At 39.7% G+C, this 23,243-nt stretch overlaps 1 protein-coding gene across 3 annotated transcripts in view; it reads left to right on the plus strand.

Annotated features, from left to right (window-relative positions):
* The window catches only part of kcnip3a (Kv channel interacting protein 3a, calsenilin), a 72,792-nt gene extending 52,130 nt beyond the window's left edge, over nt 1-20,662 (plus strand). For 2 of the 3 annotated variants that reach the window (XM_051902075.1, XM_051902077.1), the window contains 7 exons: nt 7,985-8,109; nt 16,811-16,880; nt 16,998-17,068; nt 17,166-17,273; nt 17,384-17,488; nt 17,582-17,644; nt 19,114-20,662. In XM_051902075.1, the coding sequence (XP_051758035.1) occupies nt 7,985-8,109; nt 16,811-16,880; nt 16,998-17,068; nt 17,166-17,273; nt 17,384-17,488; nt 17,582-17,644; nt 19,114-19,161 (590 nt within the window). In that variant the 3' untranslated portion in view covers nt 19,162-20,662. Of the gene's footprint in view, nt 1-5,318; nt 6,674-7,984; nt 8,110-16,810; nt 16,881-16,997; nt 17,069-17,165; nt 17,274-17,383; nt 17,489-17,581; nt 17,645-19,113 lie in introns of those variants that run through there. The other variant, XM_051902076.1, reaches the window with a different exon arrangement.
* Nucleotides 20,663-23,243: the final 2,581 nt, after the last annotated feature.

The raw sequence follows: 23,243 nt of genomic DNA on the forward strand, positions 1-23,243 counted from the left end.
ACTGCAACATCACCCCAAAAAAAAAAAAAAAGAGAGAGAGAGAAATTAATAAATGTATAGGCATCGGTATCGGTATCGGTATCGGCTTCGAAGCTTCATGAAGCAGTGTTTTGAAATCTCCCATCACTAGATATTGTTAAATAAAGTCGTTATTTGTTTTTCTGGCACACAAAAAGTATTCTCGTTGCTTCATAACATTAAGGTTAAACCACTGTAGTCACATGAACTGATTTAAATACGTCTTTAGTAGCTTTCTGGTCATCTGAAAGTGTTAATTGTCTTAATTAAGTGTTAATTGAGCCATTGGATTTTATCAAAAATATCTTAATTTGTGTTCTGAAGATGAATGAAGGTCTTACGGGTGTAGAATGACATGAGGGGAGTAATGACAGAATTTTCATTTTTGGGTGAACTAATTTCACACTTTAATGTCACACTGCAGGACCGTTTAAAATAATGATGGCCAAATGGTGATTAAAATGGTGAAATGGTGCCCAGTCAAATAAGAAAAAGCTGTTTTCCTCTTGGGGACCAAAAAATGTCCTCACAATGACAAGGATTTTGGATATTGCCATCTTTGTGGGGATATTTTGTCCCCATAACGTAGGGTACACCTGAACACACACACACACACACACACTCTCTCTCTCTCTCTTTCTCTTTCTCTCTTTGAATCAAAACCCAGTCTAACATTACCCTTCATTCATTATGTATGCTGTATCGAACAGGCTTTCTTTACGGCTACCTAAAAATGGGTCCGTTGGTCTCTGGTCCTGAAGGGCATTGTCCATTTCCCTCTCACCCCTCGCTTCATCACAAGATCATATCCGCTCAATCACTTCTAAAAGTATATATCAGAGTCAGCGCCTTCATATAGATGCATTTCCTCTCAGTCAGAAAGCTTGAGATTATTTTTATTTTCTTCACTCTTCTCCACATTTCTTCTGTTGTTTGGTGGACGTGCCCTGTGTCGTGTCGCATCTTTGTTATCTTGAATTACTTCAAACTATCAAAACATAAAGTGTAATGTGAAGATTGGCCTAGTACTATGTGAAATATTTAGTATCTGGGTGTCATGTTTTAACATTCATATTATTGGCTGGTTAATCTGTTGGTACAGTTGTTTATTTTTGATCGATGTCCTTAAATGGTCTTGACATTTGTGTCTCTTCTGTTTGACTTTCGGGAACAGAAGTATTTGGGCACTGTTATTGACAGCCAACAATCTAAATCTTATTCTAGATTCATTCTTTTTTTCCCCTTCTTTTTCTTTCCTTTTTTTAAATATAAAATTTAAATAATTATGTAGATCACTTTCAGTGGCTTAAGCTGGTTTGCTGGTCTTAGCTTTACTCCAGACCATATCAGGCTGGACTGGTTTGCTTATTTTCAAGGTGTTTTGGCAACCGGTCAGCTGTCAGGCTGGGAAATCAGGGTAGACCAGATTAAACCAGCTGAGACCAACAACCCAGTTTAGGCTGGTTTATGCAGTTTTTCTGCAGGAATATACAGCATAGGCACTAGAAAGGTCATATATTCGTCCAGTGACACAACATTTCACCTGTTTTTACATATAGTTATGCAAATAAACACTTCATCAGCTGGAAGGGTCTGAGTGCCTCATGTAATCTATACATAAATCTTCATCCATTATTGGCCCTTAAGCCGGACCACCCAATGGATCAGCATGGGACTATTTTTAGCTCAGTGGCATCACTTACTACATCTCTGACTATTCCTGAGTGCCGTGTTTCAGGAGGGTGATGTTATTTTGGGTTTCTGATTGGGTTTCTGGTTGTGTGAATCTTATACGTAATGAGAGACTTTGAAGTATTACTTGTGAAGGGAAGTGTGTGTAATGATCAATATGTGCCGGCTCTGTTGCATGAGAGGAATTTGATCTGTCAACTCTTATTTATTCACCTTCTTTGTCTCTGTTCTGTTCATAGTATATAATGCAAATAGTCTAGTCATCGCCACCAGAGGGCGATGTTTCCTTACATGATCTCAAACTCAGGCAAGGAGTTTTGAGTTCAGGCAAGCTGTGAGTTCAAACCAAGGGGTCAAGATTTGACTGATTAAAAAGCATTTCTTTATTGATGGCCAATAAGATTTAGGGTATAGGGATCACAAATTGTTGCACTCTTTCACTTCAAGCATAAGCAGAATACAATGAAAATATATACTACCATTCAAAAGTTTGGGGTTAGTAAGATTAAGAGTCTTAAAAAATCCATTTATGCAGCAGAAATTAATCAAATGTGACAGTAAATATATTTATAATGTTACAAAAGATTTCTATTAAAATCCTGTTCTTGTTAGTTTTTTGGCTATTGATCAAAGAATCTTGAAAAAAAAATGTATCACGGTTAAAAAAAAAAAAAAAGCAGCACTCATAAAGTAGACATCTAAATTAAATTTATAAAATATAGCATTATTTTAAAATGAAATTAATTTGAATTAATGAATTTTAATTATTTAATTAGATTTTATTTTAAAGGTGCCCCATAATTGACATTTTACAAGATGTAATATAAGTCTAAGGTGTCCCCAGAATGTGTCTGTGAAGTTTCAGCTCAAAGTCAGCTTAGAGTTTGATAGTGCTGCACGGCTAATGGGGCTAAAGCTACACAGCTGGAGAGACTTGAAAGTTTCAGCTCAAAATACCCCATAGATTTGTTATTATACCATGTTTTAACTGCCTATTTTGGGGTGGAATTAAAAATGCTCTGATTTGGGGTGTGAACACCTTTAAATGCTCGTGCTCCCCGACCCCAAGCTCGCGACTCCATTAAACATTGCATAAACAATACTGAAGTTCACAATATAACTCTCAAAATGGATCATTACAAACTGTTGGTGATGCAGCATATCAGATCACGTAAAGTATGGCATGTATTTTGTGGTTGTTTGCTAACTTTTGATTCTGAATGAGTTTGATAGTGCTGCACGGCTAACGGGGTTAAAGCTACACACAGTTGGAGAGACTCAATAAGAATGCAGATGCGTTTATGAATTATACAGACTACAAGCGTTTTCAGGTTAAAAATGAAAATAACAACATGGCTCTGGTATCCGTGAATACAGTAGGAAACAATTTCTTCATCCACATTTAACAGTACATTAGCGATATGCTAACAAAACATTTAGAAAGACAATTTACAAATATCACTAAATATATCATGATATCATGGATCATGAACAGTTATTATCGATCCATCTGCCATTTTCGCTATTGTCATTGCTTGCATGCTTCACAATACCAGCAGAACTTCTGATGATTTGGCTGTGCAGCTCCACGACATTAATACTGTCTTGAACATGGGCTGGTATATGCAAAAGTTTGGGGCGTACATATTAATGACCCCAACTATTGCGTCACAGTCGGTGTTATGTTGAGATTCGCCTGTTTTTCACGCACAAGATTTACATATGAAGGAGGAAACAGTGGTGTTTGAGGCTCATGGTATGTCATTTCCATGTACAGAACTCTTATTATTCAACTATGCCAAGGTAAATTCAATTTTCAATTCTAGGGCACCCTTAATTTTTTATGCACACTGTTGTAAGCCCTTCTGTTTAGAAAGACCCCTATATCACAACTGATGACATTACTTGAAGGGCTAAGTTCAATGGTTGAACATTAGAGTTGCACTCTAATGGTAAAGATTCATTGACCTTTGACCTCTAAAATACATTTATACTGTTAATGAAATTACAAAACTGAAAACTTTAGAAGCTGAACCTTTAAAGAAAATGTCAGTTTTTGAAAAGTTTCAATTCCCTCTGTAAAATTGACATTTTCTTCACTGCTAAAGGTACTGGTTTTTGCTGTCATAAATTTGTTGTGCATAACAAAATCTAAAAGATCACACTTGGCAAGTGAGCAGTGAATAAGGCTGCCAGTAGGAGGATAAATGAAGAACAGTCTCTGTAGATCACTGTCATATCACAAAGGCTGAAATACAGAGAGAACAATTAGTCGTGGGAAACTGGTTCACAAGGCAAGGGAAGCAGGATTTAGGGCACCTTGTGAGTGTGTATCTGTTCCAACAACTTTAAATATTAGAGAGGACCTATTATGCTTCTTTTATATATATATATATATATATATATATATATATTCAACTTTCTTTAGTGTGTAATATTGCTGTTTGAGCATGAAAAAGGTCTGCAAAGGTACAAAGCACAAAGTTCATTCCAAAGGAAGTTAATCTCTATATCAGGAAGCACTGTTTGCATTCGACTGTAGTCTTGAGTTTTCGGGAACATACATGTCACAATAGTCCTCATTTAAATAATTCCCGCCCAAGGAATATGCAAAATAAAGGGATGAGGCCTGGTTGAGTTGCATCAGTAGTGTGTTGAAACTTGTGTTAAGGGGCGTAACATTTCCAAAACACGCTCAAAACAGTCACAACACTGATCCAGCCCACCAATCAGAGGACATTGTGCTTTTCGGAAGGATGGGCTTCATAGAGACAGGAACTAAACAGGGGTGTGTTTCCCGTACAGTGACATAACTCACTGCTTAACCAACATACTATGATGTATTGTTGTAGAAACTAACTAGTAACGACTGTTTCCCGAAACCAGTCTCTGTTGTTTGAACCACATTAGTTCAACAATATAGGATTGTCATTAATGGCATGACTTGCAGGTGATGGAGTAATAACTTCTGCTAATTAATTGAGTCAAGATTTCAATGAATGTATTTAATAATATTGTAGTTAATTTATAAACAACAGAAAGCCGTTCATTTTTAATTACATTAACATTTGGCATACAATTTATTCCCATATATATGCGGTTCATTCAGTCAGCAGCTTTCTCCACGTAACATAATTTTTCTGTTGCTGTAATGAACTGAAGACTACTTCACTGTTTTGGTTTCCTGACATTTTGCTTTATTTGATGTTAATTTAATTAATCGCAGGTTCCCTCATACGCCATTCTCTGGGGTTCCCTTATGCATTTTTGCACATGCGCACTCCTCAAAAATGGCGCTGATTATTGACACACTAAAATACAGATTCAAATGGAATGAAAGATATGGAATGTACAGAATGTTAGCTTGCTTACTGTGCCCAAGATCATGATCTATTTAAAGGGTTAGTTCACCCAAAAATGAAAATAATGTCATTTATTACTCACCTTCATGTCGTTCCACACCCGTAAGACCTTCATTCATCTTCGGAACACAAATTAAGATATTTTGATTAAATCCGATGGCTCAGCGAGGCCGGCATTCACAGCAATGGTACTTCCTCTCTCAAGATCCATGAAGGTACTAAAAACATCCCAGAGCATTACAGATAGATATTTTTTAAGATATAATTTAAGTCTTAGGTGTTGCCAGAATGTGTCTGTGAAGTTTCAGCTTAAAATACCTCACAGATCATTTATAAATCCATGTTGTAAATACCCTTTTCTGACTACAGTCAAGAACAGGCTGTTTTCGTCCATGTGCCTTTAAATGCAAATGAGCTGCTGTGCCCCGCCCCCTCTCTATGATCACAGTTCCTGCATCAATCGGATTCTCTGCCAAATATTAATTGTCGCTACAGCTGCTCGAGCGTGGAGAAAATGGCGGACAGCGTACAACTCGCTCAGGGCGGAAACCATGGTAATACAGGACTGTCAATCAGCGGCAGTGGGCGGAGCATGAGTAATGTGACGTCACATTACTCAGAGGATCAAAACGGCTTGTCTAATGAGACTGCTTTGGTTTAATGGGGATTTTAAAAAAAGGAGTGGGTGGATTTTTATCATTGTGGGGTGGTTGTGTTCACACACTGCTAACACACATTTATATCCAAACACCTTGTAAAACTGGATTTAGCATAATAGGTGACCTTTAAAATAATGTTGTTTTTGAACATTCAAGCATGAAAGCAGAGTATACTATTCTAGTAGACCCCAAATCAAAACCAAGACTTTGTAAAAGGGCATAATATTAAATTCCATTCCAGACTAAAAGCATTGCAAAAGCTTAAAATCATTTTACTTTTGTCAGGGAACATGCATTTGAAAGATTTATGTACCACAAAATGTAATGCTCTGCTGTGTTGTCTCGTTTAAAGTATCATTTTGATCATCATGTCAGAGTTCAAGATTCATGTTAGGGTTGTGTCTAAATCTAATTGGGACAAACTTGTCTCCTGAGTGGGAGTTTTCTCAATTCCCTCTGAAAATTGTGTCAGAGTGAACTTTTAAATAGACGTGAGAAGAATAGAGGCAAAGAAATAATGAGAGAGGAGAGTTACCAGCATATATATGGACTTCAGAGTCATTTTAGACACAAGGCTAAGACAAGATGACATCAACATAAGACACTTTTTGTTTCATCCAGGTTTTATTGACTTTTTGGAAAAGTGGACTAAATGTTTATCGAAACAGGACATCTGCCCGCCTTTGTACAATCAAATATGCTAACGGCTTTACAGGATACTTGATTTATTCATGAAGCTTGTGGAATTAACAGTCTAAAACAGGACTAACCAGGAAGAACAAGTGTTGGAAGACGTGCAGTGAAAGAGTGTTGAGGGACAGAGTGTCAGGATGAGTGTGAGGTGGGAGACAGAGGGGTTACAGACCGTGGGCATCGTCTGTCTGGTCTTCATGTTTCTCAAACTCATGCATCTGCTCGGACTCATAGACATAACTGAGACAGGTGAGAGAGAGAGTCACTGGCAAACATCATTCCAGGGGTTGGTTGAAAATAGAGCCTTTTGATATTGTTTATAGATGTATACAGTACAAGTCATATATTTATATGACTTTAAAGAAATATTCTGGGTTAAATACAGTCTCTGTTGACAGCATCTGTGGCATTTTATCGAAATATCTAAACTTAAAACAAAATTATTTTAGAGCCAAACTTTGGAGAATTTATCTTGAATTTAGTTTTTAGATTTTTCTTACCCCATAACAATTTTATTATTATTATTATTATTATTATTTGTTAGATTGAAGCTTAAAACAAGAAAGCTAATATTTTGGTGCAATTTAATTAATATTAATATCTTTTGTTCCCTAATGCTTCACACAATTATTTGCAGTGATATTTATTTAAATACTATTGTAGTTTTATTAATATTTTGAATGAGCTATTTTTATATTTTTAGTGTTCATTTTAATTTTAGTTGAAGTTTTAGTAGTTTTGTTATGTACTTTTGTCATTTTTTTAAGTATTTATGTTTAGCTTTAATTAATTTTTATTTCAATTTTAGTACTTCAACTTTTTTTAGCATTTTTAAGTTTAAGTTTTTCATTTAATATTTATATTTTATTAAATTTCAGGTTTATTTAAATTAACAAACTATTTTAGTAGTTTTGGTTTGAGTTAACAATAACACTGATTATCTTTTTTTTTATTATTGTTCTAATTTTTGTGCTGTTTTTGACTTGACAGCTGTTCTCTTTTCTCTCTCTCTCTCTCTCTCTCTCTCTCTGACCCTTTCTGTCCTTCTTTTACTTCCCTATCTCACTTTTTGTCTGTTTTTGTTAAGACGGTGAGTGTAAGCATCGGTCTATTATTTTAGTTATCAATCTTCTTTTCTTTGGTTCTTTCTTCATTATGTGATTGATGACTATGCTGCTGGAACTCGTATCCAAACACTACCAGAGCTGAGAAGAAACAAATAGTTAAACCCACCAATTATAATTGCTTTAGTGTAATAGTATTGGAACTCTAAAACTGAAGTCATTTACATCAGCAGTCAATCACATTGAAAAAGAAAGTGCCACCCTGTCTATCAAACCTCCATCTCTTTCCTCTTCCTGCCTTGTCTTTGACTTTTATGCTAACTCTTTTGCTTTCACTCCCCTTCCTCTTCTCTCTCTCCTTGCAACCACTGTCTCCCTCTTTAAAATGCTCTCTCACCTCATCCCGTCCCGCATCCCATACACTCACCCCCTTCCCTCTTTTTGTCTCTGCTTTCCCCTTCTTCCTCTCTCTTTTTTTGCTCTTTCTCTCCCATAGACAGCAGTGACAGTGACCTAGAGCTGTCCACGGTGAGACATCAGCCTGAGGGTCTGGAGCAGCTGCAGGCTCAGACCAAATTCACCAAGAAGGAGCTGCAGTCCCTTTATAGGGGCTTCAAAAATGTAAGTGTCTGTGAAAGAGAGGGGTTGAAATAAGGGTTAAAGTTGAGGTTAAAGTTGTTTTATTTTTTATTTTATTTTACAGAACAATTACAGACTATATATTTATATTATTACATCACAACCTTTGCGATTTGATGATTGCACTAAGCCATATCACATTCTCACAACCATGCATTGTTAAAATTCATAAACAAATGTTACCGGGCAACTGGCGAGTAACACCATTTCAACGTCAAATTTTACTTGCGTTTGACGCTTTGAACTCTGGCTAACACGCGAAGGGTGTCCCGCAGATGGTGCTGCAACCTTGTAAAGCGCTGTCAGAAGCAATACGTGCATGAAATTAATGTTAGGGGTGTGACTAGACAGTTAGCTCATGAGATGAGATGAGACACATGATTGAGTTCACGAGAATGAGACGAGACGAGATTTTTACACAGTGTTTTTAAGAAATCCTCAATGACGAAATACATGTCTAGAAAAATAGTCTACTTGTGCATTTGAAATGTTTTAACTAATCATCTTGTAATAAATGTCTTTTCAGTTCTACTTTCTGAGTATGAATTATCATATGCAGTAAAAGACAACAATACTCAAGCACTGTAAAAGGTTTTGCCACAAACTCAACTGACTGGCTTCTCTCCTGTATGAGTCTCTTCAGATCTTAGAAGTTAGAACTATACATGATTTATGAGCTTCTACAACTTTTGACCTCCTAACTGAACTCCTTTCCACAAAGTGATCATAGAAATAAAAACGGTATAAATAAAAATGAATAACAGTTTCTCTTAGTCCTAGGCTAGTGCAAACAATAAGTGCAACCATAATCAAAGTACTCTATTAATATTCAAAGTGCAAATAGAGACCAAATTTTTCTTCAAGCATGATACAGAGCTAAGAGATGGTTACAACTACACAGCCCAGCCTATAGCTTTCATATTGGGAGACATCAGGGAGCCGCTTTCAAAATGCAGGTTATTGAAATCGCGTTTGAATGCGCGCTCGCATTTTACTTTAGCTTTTGCGATCGTGCGTACTCTGTGAATAGGGAGCGGCGGTGCTGAGCACGCATTCTACAAGATGAGACATTTGTCAGACACTTAGACTGTTGTGGAACGAATCCTCCGGCATGGTCTTGTCAGTCATCTCGCCTTACTCTCTTCACGTGATCAGTGAACTCTGATTCCTGCTGCACTATGTACGACTCTGCAGCTTGATGAGCTGGGTGAAATTGAAGTGACCTGTTATCCAACTGAATTAAATGTTTTTTATTTCTATAAAAAGGAAAATTACAGTGGAGGCTTAATGTTAAGGTAGCAGTGGCATATTCTATCCTAATTTCACCATCACACTTCCTAATGGTAATATCGCGAGACAGCTTTTCAGCTCGATGAAATCTTGTCACATTTTAATCTTGCGAGATCTTGTGGCACAAGATCTCGTCACACCCCTAATAAATGTATTAGAAAATGTAACATTTTGTTGAATATTTAGTCATTGTCTATGGCCATTTTGCAATTTTAATCATAAAACAGTGCTAACATTAAAAAAAAAAAACATTAGATGAGTGTCCAACTAAAATGTTTATATCCATGAATAATGTTTTGTGCTAATGTTTTGAGAACATTATTAAAGATATCAGACAACTCTGAACAAATGTTCTATTAATGTTACTGGAAGAATGTTTGCTCATAACTTTGAGAGAACCTTGCCAGAACATTAGCTAAAGTTTTGTTAACATTCCTTGTTAGTTGGGAAGAAATTGATGATATGAAAAAGAGATGTGCTGAGAACTAAATATTAACTAAGCACTAAGTTTAAAGATAAAGGATTTTGTTTTTGCATGACTAACTCCAAACAGAACTGCAAAAAATCCAGATTTTTCACATTCAACTACACCACAGTGCTAGGGTGTTTGTGTTGGATCATTGTTAGTGTGTTACTATGTGGTTGCGAGGTGATTGTTATTTTACCAAGTACAACAAGATCCTGGATCTTTGTTGATCCTGGAACAACATTCGAATCAACCAATCAGATTTGAGGGACAAGTTTACAGTTTATGTCAAGTTTAGGCTTACAATCAGGGTTAGGTGCTACTACTTCAGTGTTATTCGCCTATTGCTCCTTGCAAATTCTGGGGTTTTGCCAGTGCTTTGATAAATGTTTTCTAGAATATTCTGAGTGGTTGTTGGTTTGTTGCTAGGTTGTTTCCAGAGTGTTCTGGATAGTCGCTTGCTAGGTGTCAATCAAGTCAAAAGAGTCTACATCCAAGTCTCTATAATATTCTGGGGCCTCATTTATAAAACGTTGCGTAGATTTCATCCTAAAAGTGTACGTACGCGCAAAAGCTAGATTCTGCGTACGCACAAAAAATATCAGATTTATAAAACCATTCGTACGCCAGAATCTGCGCACAAATCCCTTTATAAATCCCAGTCAGCGGAAGATTGTGCGTACGTGCATCTCCACCCTGTCTCCTCCCCGAAATCACCATATATGGAGCTTACAACGCCTAGTTTTACTATGCATAACCTCATCTGCATATAATTTCCATGCATGTTCCCATCCACTTAACACCATGGTTAACACCGTCAAAGGTACAAGACATCGGAAAACAATACACTACATTGATAAAAATCATCCAGTATCCTCTTTATGTTTTATGTTTAGAATAAATACATATCAAAATATCCATAAAAACAAAATTGTATAAAATACTTCAGGTAAAGGTTTTAGAATAGAGTTTTTAGAATTGTAATTGTTTTAGACAATTCTAATCAAATTTATGCAGTTTTACTGATAAGGTGAACATATCTTTTAGGATGTTTATAGGCTATTTTAGTGGAAACAGATAGGCGGCGGCCTACTTATTGCAGTGTAAATACAATTGTCTGACTCGGCGTGTCACTGACAAAGTATTTTAAAAAGGAAACGTGCAAATCTTACCATTTTTACCAGCGGTAATTGTTTGAAGATGCCTTCACATGACATGAACACCTCCGTGCAGCTGCGGTTGTACCGTAAGCTATTATCACTGGACAACGGACCGTTCGACCACCGAATCCAGCAGTGTCTTCCATAATATCGAAATTAAGTGTGCATCACTGATCATCGTTCTCGCTAAAATATTTTGTCTTAACATCTAGTTTGAAGAGGAATTATTGTGCTCCTAGTGCTCCTCGCTGTCATTAAAACAGCGTCTCACAGGAAACGTGATCGAATGAAGCACATCTACTATCTAAATTCATATCAGTTTTGTTTAACTTCTGCGTAATGTAATTCAGTGCTTATTGCCATTAGTGAAAGTGTAATATTAATGTAAATGTGTATATCAAAATTAAAACGTGAGTTTCCACGCAAGTTTAAATCATTCTTTTATTTATTTAAACTGTTATTGTGAACATGCACTGTATTTTTGATTAGGACTAATAATGAGGATTTAAAGTGGTTCCCTTTCGAGGGAACTCGCGCTGCTCCCCTTCAGCGTAAGCGCTCCTGAAGACGTGTACAACTAGTCCAATCGTGATTGGTGCAACGTCATCCCGTGACGTATGCCAGCGGAACGCGGAAGCTGTAAAAGAGCTGTCAAACACAGCTGTTTCAGCTTTCTGATCTTCAGCAAGCGTTCTGTGTCTCTGTCCGTCATATTTGGTGTTGTTTGTCCCGTAGTCTATATATTACTTAGAATGGCGAGTGAAAGCGGTAACCAAAACTTTAGACCGTGCATTCCTCCCTGCCAGCGCTTTATAACGCAGGGAGATGCACATGAGTTTTGTGTTTACTGCATGGGAGCGGAGCATGCACGATCAGCCTTTGAGAAGGCTGACTGCCCAGCGTGTGAAGCATTCCCTGTTAAAACGCTCCGCTCCCGACTGGCCTTATTTTCTGACAGTGGCCAGTTTGGCGTTCCTCGTGACTCAGCTCCCACGGCTGCTGAGGCAGCTCTCCGTCTGCAGTCATGGGGTTCGCAGATGGACCTGGCGGCGGGGGTTGAGACGGCTGCGGCCCTTTCTTAACCCTCAACCGCTAGGCCCAGTGCTCAACACCGGGATCCGGAAGCCCACTCCGCGGCTTCTTCCGCCCCGTGCGAGCCTTTCATGCTGAGTCCATCTGCTTCTGAGGAAGTGGATGTTCTCAGTATTGATTGTGACATGAGTGATTTGGATGACTCGCCAGCCCAATCACCACAGTATGAGGAGCTTGTGGAGGTTGTTTCTCGGGCCGTGGCGAAATTAAACATCGATTGGCCGTAGGAGCGTAGTAAAAGCAAGCTTGATGAACGTTTCCTCCAGTCAGCACAACAACCTCCACGTCGGGGTTTGCCGTTCTTCCAGGATCTCCACACCGAGGTGGCGAGATCCTGGAATAAGCCATATTCATCGAGGCTTTTGAGCCCCACCGTCCATCTTTATTCATCTCTGGTGGGGCTCAAACAGAACGGTTATGGGACGATGCCCAGGGTGGAGGAAACCGGGCCACTGATTTATCTCTCCGTGCCACAAAGGAGACGGCTCGTGCCATCAGCCGCTCCATGGCAGCTTCAGTGGCAACGGAGAGGCACCTCTGGCTGAACCTCTCGGACATTAAGGAGAGGGATAGAACTTTCCTCCTTGATGCCCCGCTGTCGCCATCTGGTCTCTTCGGCGACACCGTTTCTATGGTCGTCAAGAGATTTCAGGAGTCAAAAAAACAGGCGGCAGCATTTCAGAGGTTCATCCCGCTAAAATCCAAATCCCAGAGGGCTGCAGCCGAAGAGCAGCCCCCCCCATATACGCCGAGCTCCTCATACCGGCAGGCACAGAAGGAGATTGTAGCCTCTCGAGCGCCCCCTGCAAAACCTAAGGCGCAGAAGCAACACTCTCAACCAAAGCCCCAAAGAGAGAAGACGGATCTGAGGAACGTCATTCTCTCTAGACGGGCTTCAGGAAAGAGGTCCTGACGATTTTGTCAGGCCTCTGAGGGCTCCCCCTCCAGGGCGGGAGCTTATTACAGCTGCTCCCCCGTGGAGCCCTTAGGAAATCGATTTGTTAACCCCGCCGCCCTCAGCGCTTCGGGGCACAGCGATTTCCAACGAACCCATAACTCAGTGTTCGCACAATCTTGTGACGTTGAGGGGTTCGCTCTCAATAGAGAGGCCTGTAGAAAATTTAAAACAGTTGAACCCTGCCGCAGACGCGCTTCAGGGCACCCAACCTGCTCCATCAAGTATGGCTGGGGCCAGCCCCGAGAGGCTGGTACCCTTAGTGAATTTCCTTCCAGCATGGGAAAATTTAGCCAATGTGTCAAGCTGGGTCACTCGCACCATTCGCAAGGGCTACAGACTTCAGTTTGGGTCTCGCCCACCCAGGTTCAACGGAGTTTTGAACACGGTAGTGAGCCCCGTGCTGACACAAGTGATGGAGGAGGAGGTTCAGTCTCTACTGGCAAAGGGGGCCATAGATATCGTTCCCCCCCCAGAGAGAAACACCGGGTTCTACAGCCGGTATTTTATAGTTCCGAAGAAAGATGGAGGATTACGTCCTATTATAGATCTGCGTCAGCTCAACCGCTCTCTGAGGAGATTTCGGTTCAAGATGCTGGCGTTGCCTCTCATCATGAGTCAAATCAGGTCCGAGGACTGGTTTCTCATGATAGACTCAAAGGATGCGTATTTCCACATTTCCATCCTTCCGGAACACAGGAAGTTCCTGAGGTTCGCTTTCGGGAGCATAGCGTACCAATATCGGGTCCTTCCGTTTGGCCTAGCTCTTTCTCCTCGCACGTTCACGAAGTGCATGGATGCTGCTCTAGCACCCCTCAGACTTCAGGGAATTCGAGTACTCAACTATATAGACGACTGGCTTGTGTTAGCTCAGTCTCAAGAATTGGTGGCACAACATCGAGATGTTGTGCTCGACCACATGAAACACCTGGGGCTGAGACTGAATGCGAAGAAGAGCATGCTAACTCCCGTCCAGAGGACGGGGGATCTAGGAGTAATATGGGACTCGGTTACAATGCGGGCACGGTTGTCTCCCGCACGTATCGAGTCGGTTCTGGCAATGGTGTCCAGAATCAAGCTTGGCCAACTCATCACTGTAAAACAGTTTCAGAGACTGTTAGGGCTCATGGCAGCAGCATCCAACATGATACCTTTTGGCCTGCTGTACATGAGACCCCTACAGTGGTGGCTCAGGACCAGAGGGTTTTCCCCGAGGGGCAACCCATTTCGTATGATCAAGGTTACGCGCAGATGCCTTCGTTCCTTGGTCATATGGAAGAAACACTGGTTCCTGTCCCAGGGCCCTGTTTTGGGGGCGTACTGTCATTGCAAGATAATTTCGACAGACGCATCCAACACGGGGTGGGGGGTGGTCATGGAAGGCCGCTCTACCCAAGGTCTGTGGAGCGAAAAGCATCTTTCATGGCATATAAATTGCCAGGAGATGTTAGCCGTTTGGCTAGCCTTGCGGCATTTTCTCCCAGACCTCAGAGGCAACCATGTCCTAGTCAGAACAGACAATACGGCAGTGATTGCCTATATAAATCACCAGGGGGGTCTGAGGTCGCACCCCTTGTGCAAGCTGGCGCATCAGATCCTCCTTTGGTCTCAGGGAAAATTGCTCTCTCTGAGGGCAATGTATATCCCGGGACATCTGAATGTGGGGGCAGACGTCCTCTCGAGGCAGGGGCTGAGGCCCGGGGAGTGGAGACTGCACCCCGAGACGGTGCAGCTCATTTGGAGAAAGTTTAGATGGGCGCAAGTGGATCTCGTCGCAAACCAAGAGAACTCGCACTATCCTCTGTGGTTCTCCCTTGCTCATCCAGCCCCTCTGGATGCGCACTTCAGTGCTGGAATTCCTCCAGGACCGCTTTTCGGCTGGTCTTACACCATCTACTCTGAAGGTGTATGTGGCGGCTATATCTGCCTTCCACACACCTTTAGATGGTGCATCCCTAGGGAGACACCATCTAATAACTCGTTTCCTCCGTGGAGCTTTGAGGATGAGGCCTACGGCTCAAGTCAGAATTCCCTCCTGGGACCTGACTGTTGTTTTAGAAGGGTTATCTTTGGCACCCTTTGAGCCTTTGGACACAGCATCTGACAAATTTGTCACACTTAAGTTGGTGTTTTTGTTGGCTATTACGTCCCTCAAAAGAGTTGGGGACTTACAAGCTCTCTCTGTGGCTCCATCTTGTTTTGATTTTGCCCCTGGCGGAGTCAAAGCCTTTCTGCACCCTAGACCGGGATATGTACCAAAGGTACCCACCAATGTGGCAAGGTCCACAATCCTCCAGGCCTTTCATCCTCCTCCAACGTCGGCTGAACGCGAGAGGCTGCAATTGCTCTGTCCAGTCAGAGCCCTCCAGTGCTATGTCAGGAAGACTTCTAACTGGAGAAAATCAGATCAGTTATTAGTATGCTTCGGGCCCCCAAAGAAGGGTTGCCCGGCTACTAAACCTACCATCAGCAGGTGGATTGTAGAGGCCATATCCAAGGCATATGAGGTGCGCGGGTTGCCTTCACCTCTGCCTCTTAAGGCCCATTCTACTCGAAGTATGACATCGTCCTATGCATTATGGTCGGGGGGCTCCCTCCAAGATATTTGTGATGCAGCGAGTTGGTCTTCCCCTCACACCTTTATTAGATTCTATAGTTTGGATCTACCGGTCACGCCCGGTTCCCAACTGCTTATGTCCTAGTTTGTGCCATTTTTGCTTCACATCAGGACAGGCATTTCGTCAGTATGGCGACGCGGGTATTCGCAGCGCGTCTCCATGGCAACGCTTCTGAAGCAAGCGGTTGACAGGCATGCAGGAAGTATGGCAAGGGGATGCAGCGTCTTGTTCCCCTCTCAGGGAACCATGGTTACATGCGTAACCTGAGACGTTCCCTTTCGAGGGGAACGAGACGCTGCGTCCCCTTGCCATACTTCCTGCATGCCTGTCAACCGCTTGCTTCAGATCAGTAGCTGAAACAGCTGTGTTTGACAGCTCTTTTATAGCTTCCGCGTTCCGCCGGCATACATCACGGGATGACGTTGCACCAATCACGATTGGACTAGTTGTACACGTCTTCAGGAGCACTTATGCTGAAGGGGATCCCCAAAGCGTTGCCATGGCGACGCAGCGTCTCGTTCCCCTCTCAGGGAACCATGGTTACATGCGTAACCTGAGACGTTTTCCTTCATCTGCCGTCAGTCCCTCAGCTCACCATCGGTGTCGCCAAACTGCTCTGTCTCCAAAATGTTCGTACGCATGGGTCAGAGTTTGCGTGGAGGTGCGCAAATTTTCCCGTCAAGTTTGTTTTTATAAATCACAACTTATGTGTAGGAACTGGCGTACGCCTCTTTCAGTGCCTGTCAGTTTGTGCGTACGCAACGGTTATAAATGAGACCCCTGGTCCCTAGATATGACTCGAGTTCCTCCCTTTAACATATAAGTGTATTTTTTTTTCAACCATTTTATGGTCCAACAGGTGAAAACTTAAACCGATTGTTTAAAAAGTATTAGCACATCTATCCTCAACAAGCAGCACGATCGAGTTATGAAAATGTTGTTCTTTCTGTTTGTAAAAGCAGATGTGTACAATATAGGGCAGAAAATTAGCACAATGCTCTTATTTAAAGCCTTCATGAGCTGCCGATGTGACACAGTGAGAATTAGTCCATTATCTGTTTAATTATCTGTTTAATTAGATGTGCCTTTCTTTCCATTTAAGGAGTGCCCAAGTGGTTTGGTTGATGAGGAAACTTTCAAGACCATCTACTCTCAGTTCTTTCCCCAAGGGGGTAAATACATATGATTTTCACTAAATCTGTATATTGGTGTTCAATGAATTCTGATTGGGGACTAATTTGAAGTTTATACTGTTTATCTTACTGATCTATTTTTTATTATTCCCTCAGATGCCACCACATATGCCCATTTCCTGTTTAATGCATTTGATCTTGACAGAAATGGCTCTATTCGTTTTGAGGTGAGAATCTCTTTACTTATAATGTTTCTTTATTACCCTCAATTTTTATTTTTTCATTGTCCACTCTTTGCCCTGACTCTGCTGCTCTCATTGGCAGGACTTTGTGATCGGCCTGTCCGTGTTGCTGAGAGGATCTGTCACTGAAAAGCTCAACTGGGCTTTCAACCTTTATGACATCAACAAGGATGGTTACATCACTAAAGAGGTGCTCACAAAACCTTCATGCTTTAATGCTCCAGAGGTTCCATCACTGATACTTCTGTCAAGCGGACTCAAAGAGTAATAAGCGGCATGTTTGTGTTTGTGTGCATGTAGGAGATGCTGTTAATCATGAAGTCAATCTACGATATGATGGGCAGGTACACCTACCCCAGTGTGCGAGATGAAGCTCCATCTGAACATGTGGAAAAGTTCTTCCAGGTACCAATAACAAACACATTTATATGTAGACACTCAACACACTCAATCTTACTAGAGCATTAAGATCTTCTACACTTTATAACTTTCTTATAGAAAATGGACAGAAATCGAGATGGTGTGGTCACTATTGAGGAGTTTATTGAGACCTGTCAGAAAGTAAGTTGATGTTAGTAGTTACTCATAAATGTAAATGGTTGTAAAACCATACTTACATGAATTAAAAATTTACATGGATTGTTTGAAAATTAAAATTATTAAATTATCACATTCAATTTGACGAGAAAATTATGTAAATAGTTAAAACCAGTGTGTAATTACATGAAGTACTTGTAAAATGCTTATTTCGTAAATTATAATGTTGATGTTCCTAAAATCATATGTAATGAAAATCATTTGTAAAACAACAATTCTACATAAATTAACACATTCAATTTAATGTGAAAATTTATGAGTTGTTTGTAAAATGACTTTGACATCATTGACATCATACCATATTTGAATTGAACATGATAACAAATGAGATTTGATAACAACAGCAGAGAGGTTAACTGTCTCTCTAACTCTTTCCCTGCCAGCGTATATATATATATATATATATAAAGTTGCCAGCCACCCTCAGCATTTTTTTTTTTATAATTTTTACAAAACTTTAATGGCCCCCAGAATATTTTGTTGTATGAATATCTGAACATGCAATATATCAAAAGAAAGAACACCCTCTGCTTTTGAAAAACAAAACAAAAAGTTTTATTCTAGTTTCACACTTGCCTAATTTACCAATAAACCAGTTTTATTGATTGCAATAAAGATAACGCTAATGAGAACGTTTAAATAAGAAACACTGTGTCTGTAATTAGACACGCACAAGAAACATTTTTCTAGCACTTCAAATGTTACTTTTAATGTGATGACCAAAAACATTATTTGTTCATTCTTCTGAGATTGTCCTCATTTGTAAAACTGTACATTTTAAGATGTAGGAAATTCAACATTTGATAGAAAACACTTTTATCTAAAAATAAAAAAGGTGTTAATTACCACTATAACCAGCAGATGGCGGCAGAGGAGCATGAATTACACAGAAAGCGAGCACCTCGCTCTCCCTTTATAATCACAAAAGCTGTCAAGTCATTGCAGCTCAAGATCAGTGATTTTGGCACACTTGTGAAAACTCACATTTTATTCATTGAATCTAACTAAAGTGCACAATAAATCTCACAGAAGTGTGAAAACTGATGGTCAAATTAAAGTTTGCCGAGGAGGAACACTGAGACACGTCTTTTTTTATGTCGTCTTAAATTTGAATAACTAAATTAACGCTAGGACTGACTATTTAAGTGACTTTTTTTCTGATTATAAACTAAGTATTACACTATTGATGCTGTTAAAGCTACTTCAGGACATTGAATATACCAACACACCAACAAGTGACATTTCACCGGAAGTTTTCCAAATGGTTTATATTATTGCGGAAGTTCTTAAGAACATTCTGTGCATATAGTCAATTCCTTCAATGGTGGGGAAGTGTTGTCTCATAAATGACGGAAAATTCCATCAATGGCAGGAAAAGAGTTGAGGTTGATGCCATTACATAACTGTCATAACTGTTTCTTTCTGCTTTCCAGGATGAAAACATCATGAACTCCATGCAGCTCTTTGAAAATGTGATATAGGACGGGTGTGGAGCAATCTAAAGCTAAAACAGCCCTCAATGTCCCAAACCACATGTCTATATACCAAACTAGCACAGCAGTCACTCTCCGTCTTGTCCTGTAGCACTACTCCCATGCCTGCTGCACTCCGTAGAATCGTATATAGACCAACACATAGCCTACAGTATGGCATCACAGTTTGTACTTCACAGCAGGACTGCTTTTAAAAAGAAAAGCCTGGACGGCTGGGATCCTTCCTGTTGCTAAATACTGGCAACCATGTGGTGGAAACTACTGATCAGAATGAACAAATGAAGTAGCAAAGCCACATTTTGTATCACTGGTTGATGGATTCCAATGGAGTCTCCAAAACTCGTATGAAAACCATCACAGCTCTGGACTGCTTTCTTCTGCCTTATAAATGAGGGACATTACAAGACTTAATCTCAACCTTCCAAGACACCATAGTTTGAAGGAGAGTAAAGCAACTATGGATTTCAAGGGACCCAAAGGAGCGTCTAGCAACAATGATGATTTGAAGCACACCAGAGACTACACGTAATACTCACCAAAAGAACAAAATAAATGTGATGAAAAACGACCTGAAGCATGCCTGTCCAAATATGTGAGATATTTGTGATTTTCTTGCATGGAGACTGAAAAAGTTGTACATTTTCTTCCTTGTAAGCCAGTAGGTCCCACAGAAGACTGTAAGCAAACTAAAGCAACTGTATGCGTGAAGTTAGATAGTGTACCAGTGTTTATAAGTTCTACTCAAACCTGTATTGCACATATCAGTGGGGCCAGGATGATTTGTTTGGTCACATTTGATTCTTGCACAGCAATGAGGTATATAAAAAAGTTATATTTACAGTATAGGCATTTTAGAAGTATTGAAGTATGTGTTTTATTTTCAGGAATGTATTTATTTGTCAGGTGGTGTCTAATGGAATGCAGGGTTTGGGCATAAACGGATAAATGTCCAGGTTATTAAAAATGTGGTTTACAAATGCTATTATTATTTAAATATATATATATATATTAATTTCGATTTTGCTATATATATATATATATATATATATATATATTTGAAACAGACTAAGATATACTGTATGAGAGGCTTGTTTATCTTTAATTTGTTGCTTTTGCCCACATATTGTTTTGTAAAGGTTACATTTTATTATTTCATGAAGTACAGTACATGATGGCAACTTTGAGCATCTGCTGCTTATATGACAGTTATATTATCAGGAATATGGGGCAGTTATTGTCACTTTACTCTTACACAACATCCCCTTTTATTTTGGGGATGTTGGGTAACTATTTCACACCTATAAAAGAACAAATACTACAACTAAGGTGAAGTTAAAGGTTCAAAGTTTATTAAAAGTCTGTTTTCAGTTCACTTTCAGCAACATCTAAATGGTAAAAGCTCTTATTTATTTAATCTTTGTTTATTTGATTGGAACAGATACAGATTCACATAGATCCAATGAATAAAAGATGCACTACTCTTAACCAAGACCAGTGTGTTTCTGTTTATGTTACTGATGCTTTTAATGATAGTCTCACTCTAAAGAAAGATGGGAAGTTGTGTGTCATTTAGCCAATGACAGTGAGTTATTCTAAGAGCTTTTCTGTAAACAGGATACTCTCATTTCTCAAGGTTCTTCTTTCTTCAGATGAAGAACAACAGTTTCTGCCAAAAAATAGCGTCCCTTGTTGTCAAATGCTATTTACACCAGCTCCGACCACCAATGTCTGGTTGGGCCACTCAAGTCTACAAAAAGACATGCTGAATTCAACGTCTTTAGTGGCGCAGCAGTAGCGAGTAAGGCTTGCAGTCCTGGCTTTTAACGCAATCGACGCGGGTTCGAATCCGCTTTTTGCCGAGCTCACATTTATTTTCAATAAAAATGAAAATAATGTTCTAAAAGTGGAAATAAACTGCGAATGAGTGTTTAATAATAGTAAAAGTGTTTATTGGGTATGGTTAGGGGAAGGTGTAGGGAGGGTTTTTATTCTCCCAATAAGGCAGCATCCATTTAATAATTTTTACTAATATAATCATTTACACTCTATGATATTATTGCATCCTGTTAATGTACAAAAATACTGAGGTGCAAATAGTATCTGCCAATATAAAGTATAGATAGCATCTAAATACTATTTATTCTTATTGCAAAGAACTGATACTTTACATGGTGTAAATAGAATCTATCGCTATTTTCACTTTGTGTAAAAAGCATCTACAGCTATTTGTACTTAGTGTAAAATAGCATCTATTGCCGCTGCCTTAAAAAAAAAAAAAAAAAAAACAGTGTTCAAGATCATTTAGCCTTTTTGAATCATGTCCACAATTTTTTGTGTGTTCACATAGCAAGTGCCACAAAAGTCACCAAGTTTTATACAACCCGTATTCCGGAAATGTTGGGACGTTTTTTAAATTTGAATAAAACAAAAACTAAAAGACTTTCAAATCACATGAGCCAATATTTTATTCACAATAGAACATAGATAACATAACAAATGTTTAAACGAACAAATTTGACACTTTCATCCACTAAATGAGCTCATTTCAAATTTGATGCTTGCTACAGTCTCAAAAAAGTTGGCACGGAGGCAACAAATGCCTGAAAAAGCAAGGAATTTTGAAAAGATTCAGCTGAGAGAACATCTAGCAACTAATTAAGTTAATTGATATCAGGTCTGTAACATGATTAGCTATAAAGGGATGTCTTAGAGAGGCAGAGTCTCTCAGAAGTAAAGATGGGCAGAGCTGTGAAAGAGTGTGGAAAAAGATTGTGGAATACTTTAAAAACAATGTTCCTCAACGTCAAATTGCAAAGGCTTTGCATATCTCATCATCTACATTGCATAACATCATCAAAAGATTCAGAGAAACTGGAGAAATTTCTGTGCGTAAGGGACAAGGCCGAAGACCTTTATTGGATGTCCAGTGGTCTTCGGTCCCTCAGATGACACTGCATCACTCATCGGCATGATTGTGTCAATGACATTACTAAATGGGCCCAGGAATACTTCCAGAAACCACTGTTGGTAAACACAATCCGCCGTGCCATCTGCAGATGCCAACTAAAGTTCTATCATGCAAAAAGGAAGCCATATGTGAACATGGTCCAGAAGTGTCGTTGTGTCCTGTGGGCCAAGACTCATTTAAAATGGACTGTTTCAAAGTGGAAAAGTGTTCTATGGTCAGACGAGTCCAAATTTGACATTCTTGTTGGAAATCACGGACGCCGTGTCCTCCGGGCTAAAGAGGAGGGAGACCTTTCAGCGTGTTATCAGCGTTCAGTTCAAAAGCCAGCATCTCTGATGGTATGGGGGTGCATAAGTGCATGCGGTATGGGCAGCTTGCATGTCTTGAAAGGCCCTATGAATGCTGAAAGGTATATACAGGTTTTAGAGCAATATATGCTCCCTTCCAGAGGATATCTATTTCAGGGAAGGCCTTGTGTATTTCAGCAGGACAATGCAAAACCACATACTGCAGCTATTACAACAGCATGGCTTCGTTGTAGAAAAATCCAGGTGCTGAATTGGCCTGCCTGCAGTCCAGATCTTTCACCTATAGAGAAAAATACGTCAGAGACGACCACAAATTCTTCAGCAGCTGGAAACCTATATCAGGCAAGAATAGGACCAAATTTCAACACCAAAACTCCAGAAACTCATAACCTCGATGCCCAGACGTCTTCACACTGTTTTGAAAAGAAGATGAGATGCTACACCATGGTAAACATGCCCCCGTCCCAACTATTTTGAGACCTGGAGCAGACATCAAATTTGAAATGAGCTCATTTTGTGCATAAAATTGTAAAAATTCTCAGTTTAAACATTTGTTATGTTATCTATGTTCTATTGTGAATAAAATATTGGCTCATGTGATTTGAAAGAATTTGATTTATTCAAATTTAAAAAACATCTAATATAAAATAAGTCTAAAATGACCAAACAGTACCAGAGGGTTGAACCTTCAAGGTGTATATGATCAGAAAGGTGTCAGTTATTATAAGGCCATTAAATCCCATATATTATAACAATACAAAATTCACCCAAGCAAAACAGAAAGGGAAAATCAG

Source organism: Ctenopharyngodon idella, chromosome 8, assembly GCF_019924925.1.
Source record: "Ctenopharyngodon idella isolate HZGC_01 chromosome 8, HZGC01, whole genome shotgun sequence".
NCBI lineage: Eukaryota > Metazoa > Chordata > Actinopteri > Cypriniformes > Xenocyprididae > Ctenopharyngodon > Ctenopharyngodon idella.